General features: G+C 45.2%; 1 protein-coding gene across 12 annotated transcripts in view; it reads left to right on the forward strand.

Annotated features, from left to right (window-relative positions):
• Positions 1-22346, forward strand: part of AMOTL1 (angiomotin like 1) — a 166236-nt gene that overhangs the window by 118104 nt on the left and 25786 nt on the right. For all 12 annotated transcript variants that reach the window (XM_005667237.3, XM_021062681.1, XM_021062683.1 and 9 more), the window contains 2 exons: positions 1109-1253; positions 2409-2498. In XM_005667237.3, the coding sequence (XP_005667294.2) occupies positions 1109-1253; positions 2409-2498 (235 nt within the window). The remainder of the gene's footprint in view (positions 1-1108; positions 1254-2408; positions 2499-22346) is intronic.

The following is a 22346-nucleotide window of genomic DNA, read 5'->3' on the forward strand; positions in this document are numbered from 1 at the left end:
GATGCATATAGGCCTGCAGGCCAGCTCTAGGCTGTGAGCCCCCAAAGAGCAGAAATTGTCTTATGTCTGTTTCCTCGGCACCCAGATCATAATATGTTGCAAGAGGTATCTGTTAGGATGTGCAATGTTTATAGGATCTCAGCGGGGACTGATCTGGGCAACGGGAATTCAGGCAGTTGCAGGGCCCAGCTTGTGTTGCCATTGCTCTCCTGTGGGGGGACCAAAAATGTTGCAGGTCTCTTGGTGCCCAGGGAGGGGCGCTGGTGTTTTCAACCCTGCTGCTTGGCCTCTGAGTCCAACTTTGGTAACCAGATTTGCAGGCACTTTTTACTCTTTGCTTTCATTTATGTTACATAACAATAAAATAGGATTTATCAATATCTACTGCAAAATGTACTATTATATTAGACTCTGTTTTGACAGCTACAGCTACTTGTTATAGATTTGCATATGCTGTAGATTAAAGGCTCTCGGTTATAGCTCTCAATTTAGGGAAAAAAAATAAATGGTTTTTATCCCATGTCTTTTGACTCCCTCATGTAAAGAGGTTTCTGTGGTACACTGATTTACAATTAGATACAAAATCCATTAGTCTTTTATATAGATAATTTCATAGACAAAAGGGTAGCAAGACTGAGTGATGAAGCCTCTCTCTGTGTGGATTCTGTGTTCCTTTGGGGATGGGTAGGAGGGTCTCGGGAAAAGCACTGTACTTGGAATTGGGAAATTTGGGTTCTAGTTGGAGTCTTTTCGTTTTCCTGTACTTTAATATTTTCCTTCTGTTAAACTAAGAAAATAATAATAATTATAAATTGCCATTCAAAATATAGGTGTTTGGAGCTCTTTTAAATTCTCTCATTCCTGATATTTGTACAGAGGGACTATTACAAGGTCATATCAGATGGTCCTGCCAGACTTGTGAGCCTGTCATTCACAGCATCCTAACTTAGCCCTTGGGGCCGTGAGGGGAGTGGTGGACAGACTCGAGATACAGAAAGGCTACCTGGACGGTACAGCCTTTCCCACGTGGAACGTCCAGGCATCAGTGGAAGCTAAGGCATGGGTGAGAAGTCGGAAGTCCCACATTCATGCCACTTCTTTCTTCCAGTTTGAAAAAGAACTTCAGAGAATCTCAGAAGCCTATGAGAGCCTGGTCAAGTCTACCACCAAGCGAGAGTCACTGGACAAGGCGATGAGAAACAAACTCGAAGGCGAGATTCGAAGACTCCATGATTTCAACAGAGACCTCCGAGGTACGTCAAGTTCACTCACGTTTTTCTCTACCTAAACCCTCCGTGTAGCTTCAGGTCCAGGTTGTACTAGATAACCTCGTGGATTTGAACCCCTTGGGGAAGGGACACCAAAGAGCAGAGATGTTCTTTTCGCCTTGTCGATTGTAGGTGGCAGCCCTGAGCCTGAGACATGACCCCTGGGCACGAGTCCTTGAAAGGCAGGGAGGATGCTTGCGACTCCGTCTTGTTTTAAAAGTACTTAACATGACTCGTGTTGTGAATGGGAATGTCTGAAAAGGCCAGTGTTGCATGCACAACCTTTGCCGCATCAAGCTGAGGCATTTGATAGCATCCTTTGAAAGTCAACACCTCGCACTGGCTCAGTGTAGCATGGAAGATAGAGCTAGACACATATCCCTCTTGGAGAGAAAAAAAACCCACAGTTGTGGAAAGACTAGATATATATCAACTTCCTGAAAGCTGGGAGCCCCCTGTTGCAGGATCTTGGAAACCTCTAACGTGCAGAATGATTTGACCCATGCAATGGACTTCACTTTCAGTCGGCCAAGCCATTTTTTTTTTTTCAGTTCACTCATGTCAAATACTCAGTGTATTGAAAGTCTGTAGCTGGACCCTGCCTTTTCTATTACTGTAACCCTTTGTCTTAAGGTATCATATGCATTTCATGAAGAATTGTTAGGCTGAATTATTTAATTGGAGAAATGAAGGGTGACCAAATAATATGAGCAAACCTAGAACTCACTGAGTAGAATCTTCATCCATTAGGTCGTCTTGCCCTGTTTTTTTGGTATTTATTTAGCTGTTATTTTTAACTTTTTGCTTCCCAGCTATAGAGAGCATAAAGTCAAGGTTAGCCAAGGGCTGGGTTTGAGGCCAAGGGGACTCATCCCCTTTGCGAGGACATCGCTGGCCTTTCAGGACCCCGTTCTAAGCTGCCTGCCACGGTGTATACCATGGCATTGTATTGCATAAAGGCCCAGTGTGGCATCTGAAGACTTTTCTTTGGATGCTTTGGAATGTCTTGTTCCTCCCCAGCCAGGCGTTGTTCAGTTTGGGGTTCCTGCCTAGGCATCTCGTCCTCAGCACCCAGGTCATTTCTTGGTTGGAGGAGGATTCCGAGGCATTTCTTTGTCACCGTTTCTTCTCTGTGCACAGATCGGCTAGAGACCGCCAACAGACAGCTGTCCAGCCGGGAGTACAACGGGCACGAAGACAGAGCAGCGGAGGGGCTCTACGCTTCCCAGAGTGAGTCTCCGCTCTTCTTTCTCCCTGGTGCTTTTCAAAACTGAGGGCTGAGCAGAGAACCCCTTTAGCTTGGAGCAGGTTTTGTGCTGCTTGAGTTTTGTTAAGTTAGCATGTAAGCTCTTGGGCCACAGACGAGGCCCTCCTAGGTCTGCAGAGACAAAGCCGGGCTTGGTATGTATTCTTTCAGTCACGTTTATTCTGACCTTCTGACCTACAGTTTCAGTTGCTCCATAACACCCTCCAAGGAACAGCAAGGCAGCAGCGTTTCCTGGCACTCACCACGTGGAGAAAGGCACAGTTCCTTTTCTCCATGGAAAGGGAAGGGGCCTGCAGTAGGATTAGCTCTTCTGTCTCATTTCGAGCTCACTTAGATGGGGCAGTTCTGGACTGGCCACCCCCGGCAGCACGAAGCCATCTAAATGGTCATTGCACGTGTCTCCATCCGTGATGCTTGCTTCCAGGAACATTGAGCCCATTTGAGCCAGGAAGAAAAAGGCTTCCCGTGCCTCTAGATTTATTGGGAGAGCATTTTCCTAATTTCACCAGAAGCCAATGGGTTTTGAAAATTCATCGATTAAGGTTCAGTTTTCTGCAAATTCACTGTCCAAGTCAGAAATGTAAAAAATCTGTCTTTGTTTTTTAGAAGACTGTTCAGAAAATTGACCTCATTTCCATATCATAATCCTCAACAACACTGAGACATCTCAACAACATTTACGGCGTCGCGAACTAAAGACCGTTCGAACAACAAGTCATGTGTCAGACACTGGCCGCCCGTGATGTAACGGTGGTATTCTTAGGCTTGGGTCCCTCAATACAGCTCTGCATTTTCTAGGCTGGGAAATAATTGGTTCAATTTTCTAATTTCCAGAAGTGTTTGTTGGGGTTCAACTCCTTTGTTTTTCCCAACTTTACTCAGGATTGTACTCCAGTGGAGCAGTCAAGTCTCAGCTTCACTTTTCAAATTCTGTCTTGGCAGACAGACACTCATGCAGTCGAGAGCTTTTGCGTCAGATTCCTTTGCAGTCTCAAGTAAGTGAGTTGGCCTTTGCTCCAGACTCTCGTAGGAAGCTATGTAAGCATCTTGAATTGTTCACTTTTGTAACAACATCTATTTTTCTTGTGGGTGCTACTGCTTCTCAGATTTACCGTTTCATCTGAGCTTTTGTCTGAAACATGAGTCATCTGTATGATTTGCTCTTAGGAGTTTGACACCTTAAGTTGGGGTGATCGGATGCCTAGGTAGAGGAAAGAGCTTTGTGGGAGTTATGTCAGCAATGCCACTCTGCTGATACTCTGCCTTCTTGCCAGGGGATGTTATTTTGTCACCTAGTTCAGGTCAAAATGGAAAAGTCGGTGAGTTTCATCTGATGAGCATTTGCTCTGGCCTCCCAGCCCAGGGTGTGCTGAAGAACTAATGGGCTTTGGTGTTATGCGAGTTCAGAAATGTTCCCAAAGACTTTAACCTTCTGGCTCAAAGCTAAAACATCAATAATGCAGGCAAAGAGGCCCTTCCAGCTTTACAGGGAATGATGTGTTCTGTGCAGACATGCTCGGCTATGTTCCAAAGGCATAAACAAGAGAGTCCAGGGGCATTTTTCAGCTGCTGAAAGGTGCCTCCGTGTTGACGTGTGATGTAATTGCTTCTCAGCAGGGCATTTGAAGCGGTTTTGCTGACAGTGATATCTAACCAATCCAGTACCTCATCTTTGCAGGACACTCTGTGCCTTCCTCATGGCTTTAAAATTATTTGCATTAGTTTTTCCCTCTCTTAGTGTGGCCAAGAGATGGACTTGAGATGTTATTTCAAATGTACAAATTTTTTTTCTTAGCGAGTCGGATGAACTCTTTGTATATGAAGGAAATTAGCATGTCCCCCATCATATATAGTTTTAAATATTTTTTAAATCTTTGAATATGTCCTTTCTCTTACAGCAGATTTTTAAAGTGTCTGTATTTGTGCCTTCTGGGTTTGATGTCAGGTTTAGAAATGCTTTTTCCACTCCAAGATTTTAAACATGTTCACCTATGTTTTCAAGTGTATTTATGATTTTAATGTTTGCAAGGCTTTTATTTTGAGAAGCTAGTTAGGGAGACACAGAAGAAGAGAAATGTATGAACGCAAGGAGACAAGTTAACAGCCTACTAGTATCTGGGCAAGACAGGTAGCAGTCCTGAACTAATGCAGTAATGGAGGGTAGGGGACAAATAGACAAGTGACACATTAGTAGGACTTGGTGACCAATTGAATAATGACAGTAAGAGAGAGAGAAAGAAGTCTGATTAGAGCCACTAGATGTGTGATCATCCTTTCCTCATAAAAAAGCAGGAGGCGTTGGGATTAGATAACCAGTTATGGTTTGAGCTTGTTGAGTCATCTCAGGGTGTGGCCCGCAGCGAAGTGAGCAGGCCTAACCAAGGTGCACACATACCCAGGGGGCTGCCAGTGGGCAGAGCTCTTTGTCAGGTTCGCCTTTTAGCACATGGGCACAGAATGGCAGGCATCAAGTACTGTCTCTCTTCACAGTTATTAATGTGCTCCGTTACCTGTATATTCTTGTAGAAACTCTATTATTAGAAGACTTTTCCCAGGCCTAGTAATCATAAGGATAAACCTCACACACTCAAGAGAAACCATCCTTTTCAAAGGAGCCTCTTGAGGTTCTGACACTTGGCTAAGAGAAAGGCAAGACTGCCTGTGTGGCACATAGTAGCGACTTCTCTGGATCGCACCTACCAAGAGCTAAGGCTAAGTTGGAACACCCCTGACAACCGCCTTGGCCGATGGAAAAGTTAGAGGGAAAGGGAAGGCAGAGGACACCATGTGTTGACTTTTTTGCTCAGCGTTCAGGTTGAAGCACCAAGTCCAAGTCCAAGCCTGGCCAGGGCGCCCTTGCAGTCTGAGCCGTCGGGAGGTCTTGGTAAACTCTCTCAGCTAACGGGAGGGGGATGTTCTTCCTCACCTGATTTTTAAATTCTCTGCTGCCCAGAGTAGTTTTCCTTCAAAGGCTGAGCTCTGCTTTCGAGCTGGAGCCTGAGGAAGGCCTGGGTGGACTGCCTGGGTTGTTACCACTCAGCGCTACGAGTTGAAACGAGCCTTCAGCAGGATCATTGAGCTCCTCTGGGTCATGAGATGTGTCTGATTAGAAGTCACCGGGAGTGAGGCATTCAGGAGTGTGATGACTCTGAGGAATGTTTTTCCCTAGCATCTCATGGTGTTGCATTGTGCTCTTTGTAGGAATTAAAAAATGTGCGTTTGTTTTCTGGTTTTGCTTGTTTTTCCAAATACGTTGGCAGCCAAATTTCTCCTTAAAAATAGGGCATCTAACAATTTCTTTTTGGATCTGGCTGTGTGACACTGGGGCTTCTTGGTCCTTTAGCTTCTTACTTGCTGAGATTCCTGGTTTTCCCATTCACTTATTTGTCTCCACACACCACACACACCACCACACAGCCACCGTCCACTAAAGGCAGTGCCCCAGGAATGTCATTCTTAGTTCTGTCTTCTCAGTAAGTAAAACCTTTTTTTAACAGTTTTCTTTCTGAAAGTGGGTGACTCTGAAGAACTTGCATTATTAGTAGGTCAGAAAGCTCAAAATAAAATACAGATTAGGGATACTTGATTGATGATCTTATTTACATGCTTGGGAGGCGGGTGGCTGGTTAGCCCTGGCACACTTGTGTTACTCCAGGATAAAGCCCAGTCGTGTTACAGGATGGCCATAAATTTAACCCCCACCCCCACCCCCTGGGATTCTTTAAGCCCCACAGGTTCAGCATATTTGGTTAAACTGAAGTCTATGCAAGTGAGAGTCTGGCTGTTAAATGTCCCTCTCCAGGAAAAAAAAGAAGATTTTTTTGAACATTCATTTATTTGTTTAAATTAACTAGTAATGGATGTAAATGGGGCGCGACTAATCTATAAAATTTGATTTCCCTTATAATCCCCACGGGTTTAAAAATGAACAGCCCCCCCAAAAAAGTGTGGGGCCATTCTCTTTTCAAAATGATAGTAATTTACCGTTTTCAGTGTGTCTTATAATCATCATTGTACCCTTGAATCTTTTATTTTTAGGTACTTTGATTTTCTTATAGAATGTAAAGAGACAGAAATAATTTCCTAAAAGAAAAGCCCTCTGGTTTTTGTATGTCCTCTCAGGGCTTGTGTGAACCACGAAGCAGACATTGCACTGACATAGGCATTAATTCTCTTGACCCACATAGAGTGTAAGGAGCTTGATCTGAATCCTCATTGGGTTTCATCGTATCATGCTGTGGGTTTCTCTCAGGCTTCATGAGGAAGAAGAGGTTAGATGCTGTCGCATGACGATGCCCTGGGTTCCCTCCTGCTCTGTGCGGCTGTCAGTGCTTGCAGCTCCTGACTCAGTGCGAAGCCCCTGCTACAGCACCTACCGCACCTCCATCCTCCACGGGCCCCATTCCTTTGCATGGATCTCCTCCACTAGATGGGAGGACTACAGGCGTTCCTGACCAGCATCCATTCCCAACCCTCATTAAAACTCTTTGGATCTTTCTGTACCCAGCACTCAATAAAGGTTTAGTGAGGGAATGAGTAAAAGGGGGAAACTCCTGTAACAATAGGCTTCAAATCTCTTTGTGGAGCATCAGTATCAAAATGTCCTTGATACTGATGCTCCTATCGTGGCTCAGCAGAAACGCATCTGACTAGCATCCATGTGGACGCAGGTTCAGTCCCTGGCCTTGCTCAGTGGGTTAAGGATCTAGCGTTGCCAAGAGCTGTGGTGTAAGGTCACAGACACCGCTCAGATCCTGTGTTGCTGTGGCTGTAGTGTAAGCCGGCAGCTGCAGCTCTGATTCAGCCCCTGGCCTGGGAACCTCCATATGCCACAAGTGCACCCTAAAAAAGGCAAAAAAAAAAAATGTCCTTTTGAGCCCAGGGTCTCCCAGTCATGTTGGAAGCTATCCCAGGTTATCCTCTTTTTTTGGCCTCTACCTTCCTTCCTTCCTTTTTTTCAAGTGGCAAGATATCCGGGTAAGGGGATGAGTAGTCTTTTTCATGGAAATTACTATTATAGGGAGTTCCCTAGTGGTCTAGGGGTCAGGACACAGTGCTTTCACCGCTGTGGCCCGGGTTTAATCACTGGTCTGGGAGTTGAGATCCCACATCAAGCTGCTGCATGCCATCCCCCCCCCCAAAAAAAAAGAAAAGAAAAAGACAGAAAAGAAAATGCTTTCTGTGTCCTCACATATATTGACTTCCTCCCTGACTCCTTCCCTTTTACTCTGCCCTGGTGTGTTGGAGATGCGAGCTGGCTGTGGCTTATTAAAGTCTTTGTAGCAACTGGCCATGTGCTCACTGACAGCCCGTAGTCCATACCAGACACTACACAGATCAGCTCCTGGCAAAGGGGAAGGAATTGTCCACTAAGCCCGCCAAGGTGCATCTCTTAAACAAAGAAAATTTTCTTGTCCTAAATTAACTGATTGTCCTTGTAAGGCGATGACTTTTAGATGACCTCTACATGTAGTAGGACCGTGCGATTCTAAAAAGCAGTGGTTTTCCATGCCCATGAGTTCCTTTTCTGTGGAAAGGAGCATTTGTGCCATATATTGGATTCCAGGCATAAGTGATATCATACGGTATTTGTCTTTCTCTTTCTGACTTACTTCACTTAGTGTGAGAGTCTCTAGTTCCATTAGAAAATTGACAGAACCCTGTAAATCAGCTATCACGGAAAAAATAAAAATCATTATAAAAATAAATAAATAAAAAGCAGTGGTTTTATAGGCTCGGGCTCCAGCATCTAATCTTGGATCAGTTGCCACATCATCTAACACACTCAGTGACCTGACGTTAGATGCTTCACCTCTCTGGACCTATATTTCCTCTAAAGACACAGAAGAATAAGTCTCAGTTCAGCCAACAGAGCTCTGCGGGATAATCGGTGATAGGAGATGCATTGATTCTGCAGCAGCTTTTCCGGCTCCTGTGCATCCTTCCTCACCTCACCTTCTCTGGAGAGACCTGCCAGTTTTCAGGGTGGGGATGAGTCACGTTCCCAGCGAATGCCTGAGTGGCCCACTGAGCCTCGCTGGCTTTGGAAAGCAGAGCGTGCAAGTGCTTAAGCCACTCGATCAACCTTGACAGGCCGCACTGAGAAACCTCAAACCTCCGTGACAGCTGGCAGCACACCGAGGCCGCAGGCTATCTGTTTACGTTCCATCAAATCTTCCCCCCAAGTGTGAAAATGAATGTTACTCAATTTAGGCCAGTTTTCTGTGCTTAAAGAACCAGCGCTGATGGCAGGACGGTCTCTCAGTCATGCGTTGGTATTTGGTCTCTAACAAGCGAATGCTGCTTATGACTTTCACATCGTTGGTTTTTCAATTATTTATTTGCTTAGCATTGCCGTTTGAGGACTGAGAAATTGGGTGTCTTACGCTCTGTTACAGTCTGCGTTCCTTGCACTCGTAGCTAGAGGGCTGGATGGAGGAAGCACAGACTGAAAAAATAGACTGAAACCCCTTTGCATTTCATGGGGCGTCCGGGACCCCTCACTTTCCCTGACAGTTCAAAGCCAAGAAATCCACGTTCAGATCTCTGCTCAGATGAAGTGGAGGTTACTCAGAGAATGCTTCTGAGATGGGATCCAGGCTTCCTGTTATAAACTCCCCCAGTGCCCTGTTTCCTTCATAAACACTCATCACAACGGTAAATAAGGAACCGTTTGGATGGGCATTTTCTGTCTTTCCTTGCTAAACTGTCTGCACCACGACCACATGACTGTCACCCTCACCATCATCGTCCAAGGTCACTGTGTTTCCGGAAGCTGGCAGAGTGCCGGATGCTTAGAAGCATTTAGCAAATATTTGCTGGATGTTGAATGAAGTGCTGATCATGATCATTTATTCAAACAAGCAGTTTTTAGCTGCCTCCTAGGAACGAGCTGCGTTCTGGGCTGTGGGTCACCAAACTCTTTCTGCAAAGGACCAGAATGTAAATAATTCTAGGCTTGGGGTCCGTAACTACTCGATTCTGTCCCTGTAGCCCAGAAGCCACCATGGATGAACCATGGACAAGTGCCGTGTGTGGCTCTGGGCTGGATTTGGCCTGTAGGTCGTAGTCTGTGGATTTCTGTTCTGGGCACTATTGATGGAAGAGGAAGGGAAAGAAGGAAGCCCAGCAAAAAGAGGGTGGAAAATAAAGAACTTGAGAAGTATTTCCTAGGTCTTATTTTGTACATTGTCCTGATATTGATAAATTGAGATATAATTGTTATTTTCACGGTTATCTTTTACCTAATTCCTAGTCAGGTGATCACGATTATTGCACTCTAGATAAACTGAGACATACAAATGCAGTCACAAACCTTAGTTACCCGAATTGGGAACCAAAAGTAGCTAATGGAGGGCTGGGCAGGACTAGCCTGTGGTTACCCATGGGTGGTCACTGCCTGAGTAGTGGGCCTCAGGGGTGCCTCTCCCAGCAGGGCCATGAAGCCTCTGATAAAAGCATCCTCCTGTGAAGTGAGGCCTTTAGATCTTGTATATTGGGGTTGGAGAGAACCTTCAAGATCACGAGGCTGGTTGCCAGCACATGTCCTCTGAACTGGAGCTCGTCAAGAGGCCATCTGACTGGGACTTTTATGCGTTGTAAAATGTATCATAATTAAATATGTGTTCATAGCCACTTAAATGTACCAAGGGGAGGCCATCTGATGGCCATTGTGAGTGACACTGTTTCTGGAAGCCATTGATCTGAAGGTTTATCTTCAGGTGGAGCTGCCAGTGTGCCCCCTTGTATCTAGCCTTCCTGTCCTGGTTCAGTAACAGCTGCCACCACGCATGGAGCACTTGGCATGAGCAAGCACAACCTCTGTAGGTACTTTGTCTCTCTTCATCCTTTAAGCAACCCTGAGAGGTAGGCATTACAGGTGTTTAACCAACGAGGAAACTGGGGCATTGAAAGGTTAAGTGATTTGTCCATGGTCATGCAGGCAGATACATGGATCAGACAGATTTTGAACCCAAGGTGTCCTGCCTCTGGAGAGCTACTCCTTGTGTACCAGAGAGGTGGAGAGAGGTGGCAGCGCTTGACGTCTCATGATTATAGAGCTCATGTAGTGTGACCCCCATGTCTCATTAAAGAGGAAAGTGTGAGCAAGAATGATCATCCCCCAGTGTTCATAAGAGCACTATTATTCATAATAGCCAAGACTTTGAAACAACCTAAGTGTCCATGAGCAGATGAATGGATACAGGAGATGTATGTGTTATGCCTAGTGGAATGTTAATTGACCATAAAAAGGAATGAAATAATGCCACTGGCAGCAACATGGATAGATCTAGAGATTATCATTCTAAGTGAAGTAAGTCTGAGAAAGATAAGTCTCACATGATATCACTTATATGTGGAATCTAAAAAAAAAAAAAAACGATCAAAGGAACTTATTTACAAAACAGAAATAGATTCACAGACTTTGCAAACAAATTTACAGTTACCAGAGGGGGAAAGTGTGGGGGAAGGATAAATTAGGGGTTTAGGATTAAGACACTACTGTATATAAAATAGATAACCAGCAAGGACCTATTGTATAGCACAGGGAACTGTGCTCAATGTCTTGTAATGTTCTATAAAGGGAAAGAATCTGAAAAAGATTGTATGCATGTGTATATATATTTCTGTATATATACTATGTATACTATATATGTGTATGTGTATATACTAACTCAGTCACCTTACTGAACACTTGAGAGTAACCCAGTGTTGTAAATCAACTACACTTCAATTTAAAAAATGATCAAATGGTTTGCCCAAGGCTCCCTAGATGCTTCATGGCAAAGTCATGACAAGAACAGGGGTCTCCTTTTTTTCTTATTTTTTTCCATTTCCCTTCTCCAAAAGTCATTTCTGTTGGCTCTGGGGATGATGAAAGATTTCACATTCTTACCCCAAGAAGAATCCAGCCAAGTAAGGACCATAAATAATTCTTGTACTAGAAGGCTTATTGAAAATTATTCAGCCTAGCACTTTGACTTAATAATAATGTATTCAGGTCATCTCAAGTGAGTTCTAACTACTGGAATTAACATTCTGTGTTTCTGACTTCGACATTTGTCTTTGAACCAGAGCCAATTATGATAAAAAGCCTTGCTGGGTAATCCAGTATATCTCTTCAGATACAAAAACAACAAAATTGTTGAAATCAGGATAGAGTTTTGAGTTGTAAAAAAAAAAAAATTTTTTTTCTGAAAATGTCTATGAAATTAACCTTTTTGTTCTCTGGATAGCAAGAGTAAAAAATAAGCAGAATATAATGAGTAGCCCTGTTGCTGTAGTTTTTTACAATTAGCTTTTGAAATTGTATTTGGTTCCTGAATTGGAGTGAGAACATCCAGCTGTATCTTAATAGAATCCAAGAACTTTGAGGGGACAAAGTATTTGTTTTAAGTCCAGAAAATTTGGTCTTAGACCATTAAAAATAAGCTTGCATCTGCTACTAATTTTCTTTTTGCCTACAAAGACTGTGGTTCGCTAGAAAGATGAAGGAAAAAGGATCTGCTCAAAGCAAGTTACAAAAATGACAGTGGGCGGCGTTGCAGAAGTTTAAGGAAGAGAGAACATTTAATTGCAGGTGATGCATTTCTTCTTCCCCCGTCAGCCCTAGAATGAGCCACTTCTGTCCCAGATGTAACAGTTTCCCCAGCATCAACTTCTGTCTTTCAGCCAGGTTTTGGTGTTAGGCCCTACCTGCCATTCAAGGGGCCCATTTAGAAAATAGAGTTTTGTGTGGGGATGAGATAATTGGGAGCATGGGATTATACATACACAATACTATATATACAATAGATAACTAACAAGGACCTACTATAGCACAGGGAGGTCTACTCAGTGTTCTAAAATAACCTATATGGGAAAAAGAATGTGAGTATATATATCTGATTCACTTTGCTGTACACCTGAAACTAAGACAACATTGTAAAGCAACTATATTCGAATAAAATGTTAAGAAAAGGAAACGTAGTTTTATTACAATAATGCCTTCATTAAACCAAACAGAGGCATATAAGGTATACCCATATTTACATACAGTAAGGGGCGAACATTTAAAGTGCGATGAAATGTGACAGTGGCCCCAGTCCCGACCCATCCTGAGAGCATGTGCAGCTCTGTCCTCAGCAGGGAGTACCCTCCTCCCACCTTCTGTCTGCCCGCCTCACTTTTCACCACCCTCGGGTCATCACTGGTTTCATTATGTTCAGTTTTTATGGTTGTTTTCTACATGGGGAGTCAAATTGTCTGGTATGGTCTTCCTTTGTCATTCCTGGAAATAGACATGTCTGTTATTTATCTTTTTGTATTAAGAAAAGAGGAGTTCCTGTCGTGGCACAGTGGAAACGAATCCGACTAGGAACCATGAGGTCGTAGGTTCGATCCCTGGCCTTATTCAGTGGGCTAAGGATCTGGCGTTGCTGTGAGCTGTGGTGTAGGTCTCAGATGTGGCTCGGATCCCAAGTTGCTGTGGCTCTGCTGTAGGCCAGCAGCTGTAGCTCCAACTCGACCCCTAGCCTGGGAACCTCCATATGCTGCAGGTGTGGCCCTAAAAAGCAAAAAAAAAAGGAAGACAAAAGAAAAGAGGAGGCAAAAAAAAGACATCTGTGAAGGTTATAGAAAGTGTAAGTCATCGGATTTAGTTGAAAATCAACTCATACCTACATGTATGGTCAAAATCAAGTCTCCTGTGCATGCTGTATTTATATGGCCTTATTAATTCATTGCTTAATTTGTTATCATGCTGCCTGCAGTGATATAGAAATAGCAGTTCATTTTTATTTCACATGAAAAAAAATAAAGTGAAAGGTTTAACAGTACATGTGGAAGTTGAGCTGGATGAATGGGTGTATATTCAGTCAAGTTTGCAAGCACTGTATCTTATATTTAGGCAAGTTTAAAAAAATGCCTGTGAATTATGCCTGAATATATAAGTACAGTTTCTAAAATAAAAACGAGCTGCAAAGAATGACTAGAATAAAAAAAAATTATATTAAGAGAGCTTTTACTGATATTCAAATAAATATTTTACCAAATCATACTTGAGATAGTTTAATGCTACAGAAAATATCACTTTGGGATATTTAACTCACCTTATGGATATTAAAGAGCAGTAGATAAATTAAGTATATTAAAACCAAAATGTGGTTTTCCTCTATCAGATCAATAGAATATTTTGTGGTTAAGCTTTGTAACTTTCCAGTGATAAGCATCTGAAAAAGATCATTTTTGAATTTTATTTTAAAGACCAAGTTAGGATTTGATTGGGTGCCAATAACATCCTCTTATCCAGTGAGCTGTTGCCTAAACTTGTCATATTTCTTCACATAGGAAACACTTCTTCTGTCTTAGATTATTAAAGTCTTAGAGAGAAAGGTTGAGACACATTATGAAGGAAGGCCTGGTGGAAGGAATGATTAGACAGATGGATGTTGGCCACAGTACCTAGAGTACAGGGCAGAATATGTAAAGACTGGTGAGAAGGAGTTCCCTGGTGGTCTAGTGGTTAGGATTCGGCACTTTCACCACTGTAGTCCAGGTTCAATCCCTGGTCTGTTCAGTCCCACGTCAAGCCACTGCATGCTGTGCAGCCAAAAAAAAGAGATTCGTGACAGAACTATTTTCCCCTCCGAGTGTATGTGTGCAGGTTCCCCGTACAGGAGAGATCTGTTTTACTGAGGGGATCACAAGAGCTTCAGGCAGTGTCTAGCCTTGAGGGGGAGCTTCAGAAACTAATTCATATGTTAGAGTAATTTTCCTGCCATGATACTGATTAAAAGGGAAAATTTCTATGTTCCTTTTAAATTTGGACAAAGAAGATTGGCTGCATCCTTCACACTTCTGGCTTTGCCTCCTCTTCCTACAGTGATTCGTTTCTCCAAAACAAGGTCTTCCCTACATTTTAACAAGAGCCATTTCCACAAAACGCAGTTTCTCTTGTAATGTCTGAACCACTGGCTTTCAAACTCAGAGCTCTTGTTTATTAAAAGCAAACTTACCTGGAAGCCTGGTGTGTAAAATGCACAGAACCTGAAAAGATTTCTGGTTGGGACAGGGTGGTGCATTTGTCAGAAGCCCCCTCCTTTCTCCTTGCCCACCCCCCAGCCCTTCTCTCCCCTCCCTGTCCTCTCTCCCCAGGCTCTGCAGAACAGAGTTTGGTTTGCACTCCTATTCCTAATTTTCCTTATTACAGAGTTCATTTAAAAGCAGCCCCCTCTCAGCCATTTAAAACAAGCCCTCCCTGGAGTGTTCCAGTGTTTGTTAACAGACTCCGTAGCCGCCCACTCAGAGCCCAGGTCTCCGCAGCCTGGCGCAACCATGGCAACCTGCAGTTGCGTCCAGGGATGGCAGAGAGCCCAACACCCCTTTCTGAAATAACGAGCTTCCTTGCCTGAGAAATGTGATCAGCACATTTTTAAAAGACCCCAAAAAGCCACACCAGGGGCGTTAGGGATCAGCTTTGTATTATAGCACTTTTTCATGACCGAATTAAGGAGCGTGACTTTTAAAGGTGTATCACCTTTCATGTTTTGCATCAAATAAGCCTCATGTGAACACAGATCGCTCTTACATGATGTAAACAGTACTCTGTTTGGATTATATTTGAGGGGTCTCTCTCTCTCTCTCTCTCTCTCTCTGGGTTTGTCGGTTTGACTCTCAGACTGGGATGAGGGGGAAGGGGAAATCTAAGCATGCACTCCAGGGGGTAAAATGTCTTCGAGGCAGAAGGCACCTAAGCAGTATTGCAGAGAGTGAAGCAGGTGGAATCCCTTCCTGTTGTCTCTCCACCCCCACAACCTCGGAAGAAAGGGCTTCCAAGTGGATCCCACTCTTCCGTTACCCTAAGTTGTAACTGACCCTTGGAATAGTCTTCTCCCCAACAGCTCAGAATTGTGAGATGGGGTGCCAGTGAACTCAAGGTTGAAGGACCCTGAGGAAGAAGAAACAGAGGGAGACCTTTTAGGAAGGGTTCATACAGCAAATAATTATCAAGACATCTTTTCCTAAGAGGCAGTCCATTTCATCAGCATCGTGGAGTCTAGTTACCTGAATCAGCGCCGTGCGTGTTGGTCACCGTGGCCCTGAGGCATCCCCTCCAACTCCTTTCTAGGTAGAGAAGGGAAGAGCGGTGTAAAGAAAACAGAGAGTGTCTTGGGGACCTTTAGTTACCCCCCCTCCAAAAAAAAAAAAATCTGACTGAGCTTAGACCCAAATAAGAGGACTGTTTCTGAAGTACCTTTGTGTGTGAAGAGACCCCAGCAGGATGGGTGGGCAGGCCGCGCAGGGGCCAGGGCTGGCCCGTCGGGGAGGACCAAGGGGCAGGTCATATCAATGGGCCGGTGTCTGTCCCTGTAGCTCTGTTCCCCTCTGTCCTTCTCACCGTGGATGCTCATCCACCTCTCCGTGTCCATCTGTGATTCTTCATCCTCTGCGGTGTGGCTTTTGCTGTTTCTCCAGTGCACACACGCAGTATGGTCGCTTGGCCACCTGTCGTGTAGGCGTCTCACCCCGTCCCAGCTAGAGACTCTACCTGGCCTGGCCCCGGTCACATGTGGGCCCTTTAGATCGGATACTGTCAAAGGGCGAGTGGAGGGCCGGGGCCCATGCGAAGGGCTTTGTCGTGCAGACGGGGCTGCTGCTAGAACCTAGCTCTGCGCAGGATTAAGCAGACGCTTTCCCGCGTGGACGCTTGTCTGAGCAGCCGCTGGGAAGGCTGTCAACTCCAGGCTAGAAAGCACCTGTCTCTTTTATTTTTTAATTGAAGTATAGTTGATTTACAATGTTGTATTAGTTTCAGGTGTGCACAAATGATTCAGTTATACATTGTGTGTGTGTGTGTGTGTGTGTGTGTGTGTGTTCTACTTGAGAATCTTTTCAACTAAGGGTTATTATAAGATAATGAATGTAATTCCCTGGGCTATTCAGTAGGTGCTTGTTGTTTATCTCTTTTATACACAGGAGTGTGTCTACGTTAATCCCAACCTCCTAATTTATTCCCTGTCCTCCCCCCACCCCCACTATCCCCTTTGTAGCCATAAGTTCATTTTCCATGTCTGCGAGTCTGTTTCTGTTTGGTAAATAAGTCCATCTGCTTCATTTTTTAAGATTCCACATAGAAGTGGTGTCTCTGGTAGGCCTTCTCCCAGTGATCTCCAGTGCTGGACGTGGCACCTCTGCTGTGGTTCCCGGGGGGCCCAGTCCACCACCACTCCCTCAGCCTCTCCTTGTTGTGGCTTCTTCTCTGATAGTCTCTTAAGCTCTCTTCTTCACTTAGAAAGTGCTAGAGACTGTATGCCTAGAACCGGCCTCATCGGCCAAAATGAGACTTCTGGCCATTGGCATTGCCAGGAAGGTTTTCTGGATTGTGCCTGCTTCCTCTGTCCTCGTCACCACTGCTCCCTCTCCCCACAGCCAAGGCAACAGGACCTACCCTGAGAAGGGCCAGGGAAACCACCCTGCAGAACCAGATGCCAGGTGGGCCAGTTGTGCATTGACTGCTGTGTGAGCATATGGGATTTGGAGCTTGAACAGAAGTAGCTTGTTTGCGCTTATTGTCAGTGTGCCCATGTGTGTCTGTGGGCACACATATGTGCACACGGGCGCGCACACACACACACACAATCCAGATCTAAACCCCCAAAGAACCATTGGTTAAGGGGTCAAACCTTGGTTCTGGCTTGAAGAATAAAGGAGGGAGAGGAAAACCTCCCGTTTTAATTTTTTTTAATTGACGTATAGTTGATTTACTGTGTTGTGTTGGTTTCAGGTGTGCTGCAAAGTGATTCAGTTACATATATATATATATCTATATTTTTTCAGATTCCTTTCCATTATAGGCTATTACGAGATAGTGAATAGAATTCCCTATGCTATACAGTAGCACCTTGTTTGTCTATTTTATATCCAGAAGTGTGTATCTGTTAATCCCAAATGCCTAATTTATCCCTCCCCCCTTCCCCTTTGGTAACCAGAAGTTTGATCTCTGTCTCTGGGTCTCTGTTCTGTAAATAAGATCATTTGTATCATTTTTTTTTTTTTAGATTCCGTGTGTAAGAGATATCACATGGTATTTAGAGATGACCTCTCTTTGGCCTTCCCAGCATTCTAGTGAATTCGTCACTGCCTCGGTCAAGCTGGCAGCAGCGAGTCTCCTCCATCCCTCCAGCTCAGGGAAAAACTCATCCCAAATCCATCAGGAAAGGCCTAGAAATTAATTCCTACTTGAGAAGGGCCGGGTTACAGCTTTGCTCCCCTCATGCGCTCCAGCCGTTTGTTGGAGCACAGCATTGAGAACCAGCAGCATAGGGTACGGGGCCCTGACACCCCCACTGATAGACAACCCCCCCCCCCACACACACACACGTTCCAGCATCACTGTTTCTTGACAGTGGCTACTAGGGTCCACCATCCCGAGGTTCAGCTAACAGTTAAGCCCAGTGCTCAGATGGTAATTGCAGAAACACCTTCATCGGACTGTCTGCATTGAACCTTGCCCACAAATGGCAAAGGAGAAGGGTAGGAGGAAGGAGGGCATCTTTGGATGACTGGGCCCAGTTCTAGTTTTCATCCACTTCTGTTCGTTTTCAAGCAGAGACTAACCTGTGGGTAGAGGCACAAACGCAACGACCATTGGCCCTGTTGCAAATATTATAGTTCGTTTGGCTTCAGATTATTCGGTTGTCAAGTGGAGTTGATAGGACGAGTCATGAAATGAGTGTCTGTTGTAAAGCTGAGGGCACAGTGTCCGGGACAGGGTAAAGCCCCAGTGTAATGCGTCTTGGCTCCTGTTGCTAAGTATCTGTATGTGCCAAGCCCACGATAGGTCTTTTATACCTACCTTTTAATCCTCACAACAGTCCTGCGAAATAGGTCTTGTTAGTTGCATCTGACGAGAGGGGAGGTCACGTGTCCAAGGTGAACCGGTATGTGAAGGTGCCAGGATCACACCAGGTCGGCCTGGCTACGAAGCCACTGCCATCGCTGTGGTTTCCAGAGCAAACAGTGTGTGAGCAGACATCCTCTGTGTAGATGGGAACGGAGCCACCAGGCTCAACAAAACCCTGCTCCACACAGTTTAGGGTAATTCATATCCACTGAGTAAACACAGCATTCTGGGCAAGAGTTCCCTTGTGTCAACTTGCCTGTTCTAGGAATTCTCAGTATATACATTGGAGCCCAACCAAAAGTTCAGTGTGAAGCTGGTCTTTCTTGCGATCCATCCCAAGGGGCTTGCTTAGCTCCTAAATGAGCTGAAAGGACCTTCCTGTGAGGTGGTTTTGTCAGGGGACCCGCCCTGGGCATCTCCCAAGAGATGGCTTTTTGAACGGCTCTGACACACCTAGTCCCTGTGTCTCGGGGAATTAAGAGGCACAGTTACCCCACCACGCAGGCTGACTGCCTTGACACCAGTCCTCCTGGCACCCTAGCCTGAGGTAGGGGACCTCCCTGTGTTGTCATAGTAACTGCTCAAGCAATCGTTAGCGACCACGCACACTGCCTTTGCCTGAGTCCCTGCCTCTCTTCCGCCCGATGGAGGCAGAGTGCTCCGTCCTGCTCCCCTTGTAGCCCAAGAATTTATCACACTTTTTGGACAACCTCCGTAACCACAGCCTTATCATAGTTGACATTTACTGGGTGTTTCTGTTTGCATTTTGAAGTCGGTACTGTTGTGATCCTCACATTAAAGGCAAGGAAACTGAAGCACAAAGATGTGCCAAGGGGTGGAGCCGGACATGAATGGGGCAGACCGACTGGAAGATTGATTCTAGAGCCACGCTTTTAACCACGACTCTGGGCTGCCTCCACACAGCAGCAGCTTAATTAACATTTGCAAGGAGATACACATGCTGTAATTGCTATATTTTGAGATGTATGATATGGCCCGTGACGTCCTTAAATTTGGGCCACAATGAGCTGTGTTACAGTGGTGCCCTCCCACGCCTGCTGCTCCTGTCACCGTGCGGGTCTGCATCTCTGTGCAGATGCACAGGGGAGGCAGCGCCGTGCCTGGGAACACGTGCTGAGAGATGTGCTGATGCTGGTTCTGGCTCTCCCGTGAGAGCTTCCCTTCCATGGGCACGTTACTGACCCTCCCCTGGAAAATGGGCACGGGAATAGTGCCTACCTCCCAGAGTAAACTTAAAGGAAATGCTATCAATGGAGTAATTCAAGGGCGTAACACAGGTCATTCCTGGAAGCCAGTGCCCGTTCAACAAACATGAGCGGTTTTGTTACTGTTATCCCAGTTGTCATGAACATTGTTTTTGAAATTTGGTCATTAAGGGCATAACTTCCTATCAATGGGCAAGGAGTTCTGAGCCAGAGTGAGTGACACTAACTGATATTGCTGTGCCCTGAAGTCTCAGGTCACCAAGCTCAGGAAGGACGTGTTTGGACCCATGAATTCCAGAGGCCTGAAACGCATCCCAGAATTAATGGAGTCTTTGTGCAGAACCCACATCTTCGTCCCGTGGTGTGCACTGTGGGGTTCAAGGAGCCTGGGCAGGGAAGGGAACCAGTCTCATTCATGGGCAGTACCAGCCGTCTGATGAGTGGTGGCTTCAGAGGTGGAGCGGACGGCTTATAACAAAGGCGGTCAGGAGATCATGAGGATACCAAATGCCAGCAGCTAACAGGAGCTACCATTTACTATACTGTTGGCAGTGAGCTTGGCACCAGTAGAAGATTCATTCATTCAACAGTATTTATTGATCCAGACAGTGTTCTAGGCTCAGGGAATCAATAATGACCTAAACTAAGTCCTGGATATTTAGGTCCTTTTATACTTTATAGGCATCAGCAGAGTCATCACAGAACCACGATGATGTGGCTGTTCAGTTTCCCAGTTGATTGATGAGAGAGCTGAGATTCAAAGAGCTTATAGTGCACCCAAGACCTCAGAGCTGGAAAGTGGTGAACCTAGGATTTGAATCCAGTTCTTCCTGTTACTGCAGTCCATTCCCTATCCACGATATGATACTGCTTAACATGAGAATAGCACAGTACTGGTAGTGTGTGTGTGTGTGTGTGTGTGTGTGTGTGTGTGTGTGGTGTGTCAGAGGTGAGGGGTATTCATTAAATCAGAAACCCAAGTAGCTGTCATTGTGACACAGCAATAATTATGATCAGCAATTTGCAAACTCAGTTTGGAAGCTCTGGTTGTGGTTTCTCGACTTTGCCTCTGATCAAAACTGATTTGTCCTTGGCTGCCCTCAACAAACACGAGAACGGTTAAGCTTAGGTTGATAACCAGGCAGAAGCTCTGAAATCCCGTGGTTCTTTCCCAAGACTGCCTGCTGAGTAACTAACTCCTGGGTGCCCTCCAGAGCCTGGACAAGGCCAGCGGGCACCACGCCTCTTCAGATGTTGTCCAAGCCCAGGGAGCTAGTGCTCAAATGTCAGTAATTTTGTACAGAAAGCAAGGAAGGGTCATGTCCGCCCAGGGCTGTGGATGGGGGGGCGCCCAGAGCCAGTGGTTGCTCCCAGCCCATTTATTTAGGCCTCTTGCGTACCCATTCTCCACACACTGGGAAGGAAGTTTCAGAGGCAGCATTTGAAAAGCCACTGAAAGGGAGGAGGGACCGGGTCATTACAGTGGAGCATAAAGAGCCCCAAAGTCATACTCTCTTCTGGGTCAGGATCTTGGTGGCCTCGTTTTGTTTCCGAGAGGCGCCGCTGTTTCTCGGCATCATGGCCAAAGCAGGCTTTATAAGAATACTCATTCATTCTGTCCATTGCAAAGCTCTTCCACTGCACCTGATCCCATCCACATAAGCTCACAAAGCAAGGGCACTTCAGTCAAGCGGGAAGGTCAGCATAGTGGCCATCAGGAGACCCGGACTCTGGCCCTGGCTCTGTCCCAGCTGGCCAGGCACCTTGGACAAGTGCCTTTGCTCCTGGGCTTTCCTTTCCTCACCCATAAACAAGAGGGGTGGAGCTGGATGGCGTGGTTTCCTGTGATCCCCTCCTGCTTTAAGATTGTGAGTTGTTTATGGTGCATTTGCAGCCTTAAAGTCTTCTTTATTCTTACACTCTGTATTCGAAACCACATTTTTCCTGCTCCATCCTTTCTTTTCCTTCCATGCCTGTAGGGCTGGTCCTTAATATCTGACAGCTCTTTGCTCAACGAATGAATGACTGTAGCAGGAAATCATGAGTGAATGAAACCACTGTCACGTGCTTGTCCAGTAGCTTCCAGACTTTGGGTCTCTGTGTCTCGGTGTGGTTTGCTCTGAGGACTAGGTGACTAGGATGAGGCATTTCAGGGCTGTGAGCACAAAGAAATCAATTTCTAACTATTGTCACTGCTGCTGTTGTAGTGACACGCCCTGTTTTGTACTGATATGGAAGAGCGTGTGTATGCATAGGATTTTGTAACCCTTTTCTCAACAGTGAAAATGTTTTTCCACGTCATCGGTATTCTCTTAACTTAATTTTAAGGGTTGCATCCTGTTCTATAGTAGGGTTTACAGTAGTGTTTTTAAACAGTCCCTTAATCTTACACAGTAAGTTCGTTCACGTTTTTCCATATTCTAATCAACATATCTAAGTATTCTAGCTATTTGAAAAATAAAATATACAGGCGTCCTACATTCTGTTGCACTTTGTTTTCTTGCAATTTTTACAAATTGAAGGTTTGCGGCCACCCTGCATTGAGCAAGTCTGTCGGCGCCCTTTTTCCAGCAGCATCAGTTCCATGCCTCTGTGTTACATTTTGGTAATTCGCACAGTATCTCAGACCTTTCCATTATGACTGCACTTGTCAAGAGGATCTGTGATCGGTGATCTCTGAGGTGACTACCACCATTGTTTTG

The sequence above is a fragment of the Sus scrofa genome, chromosome 9 (genome assembly GCF_000003025.6).
Source record: "Sus scrofa isolate TJ Tabasco breed Duroc chromosome 9, Sscrofa11.1, whole genome shotgun sequence".
In the NCBI taxonomy this organism is placed as follows: domain Eukaryota; kingdom Metazoa; phylum Chordata; class Mammalia; order Artiodactyla; family Suidae; genus Sus; species Sus scrofa.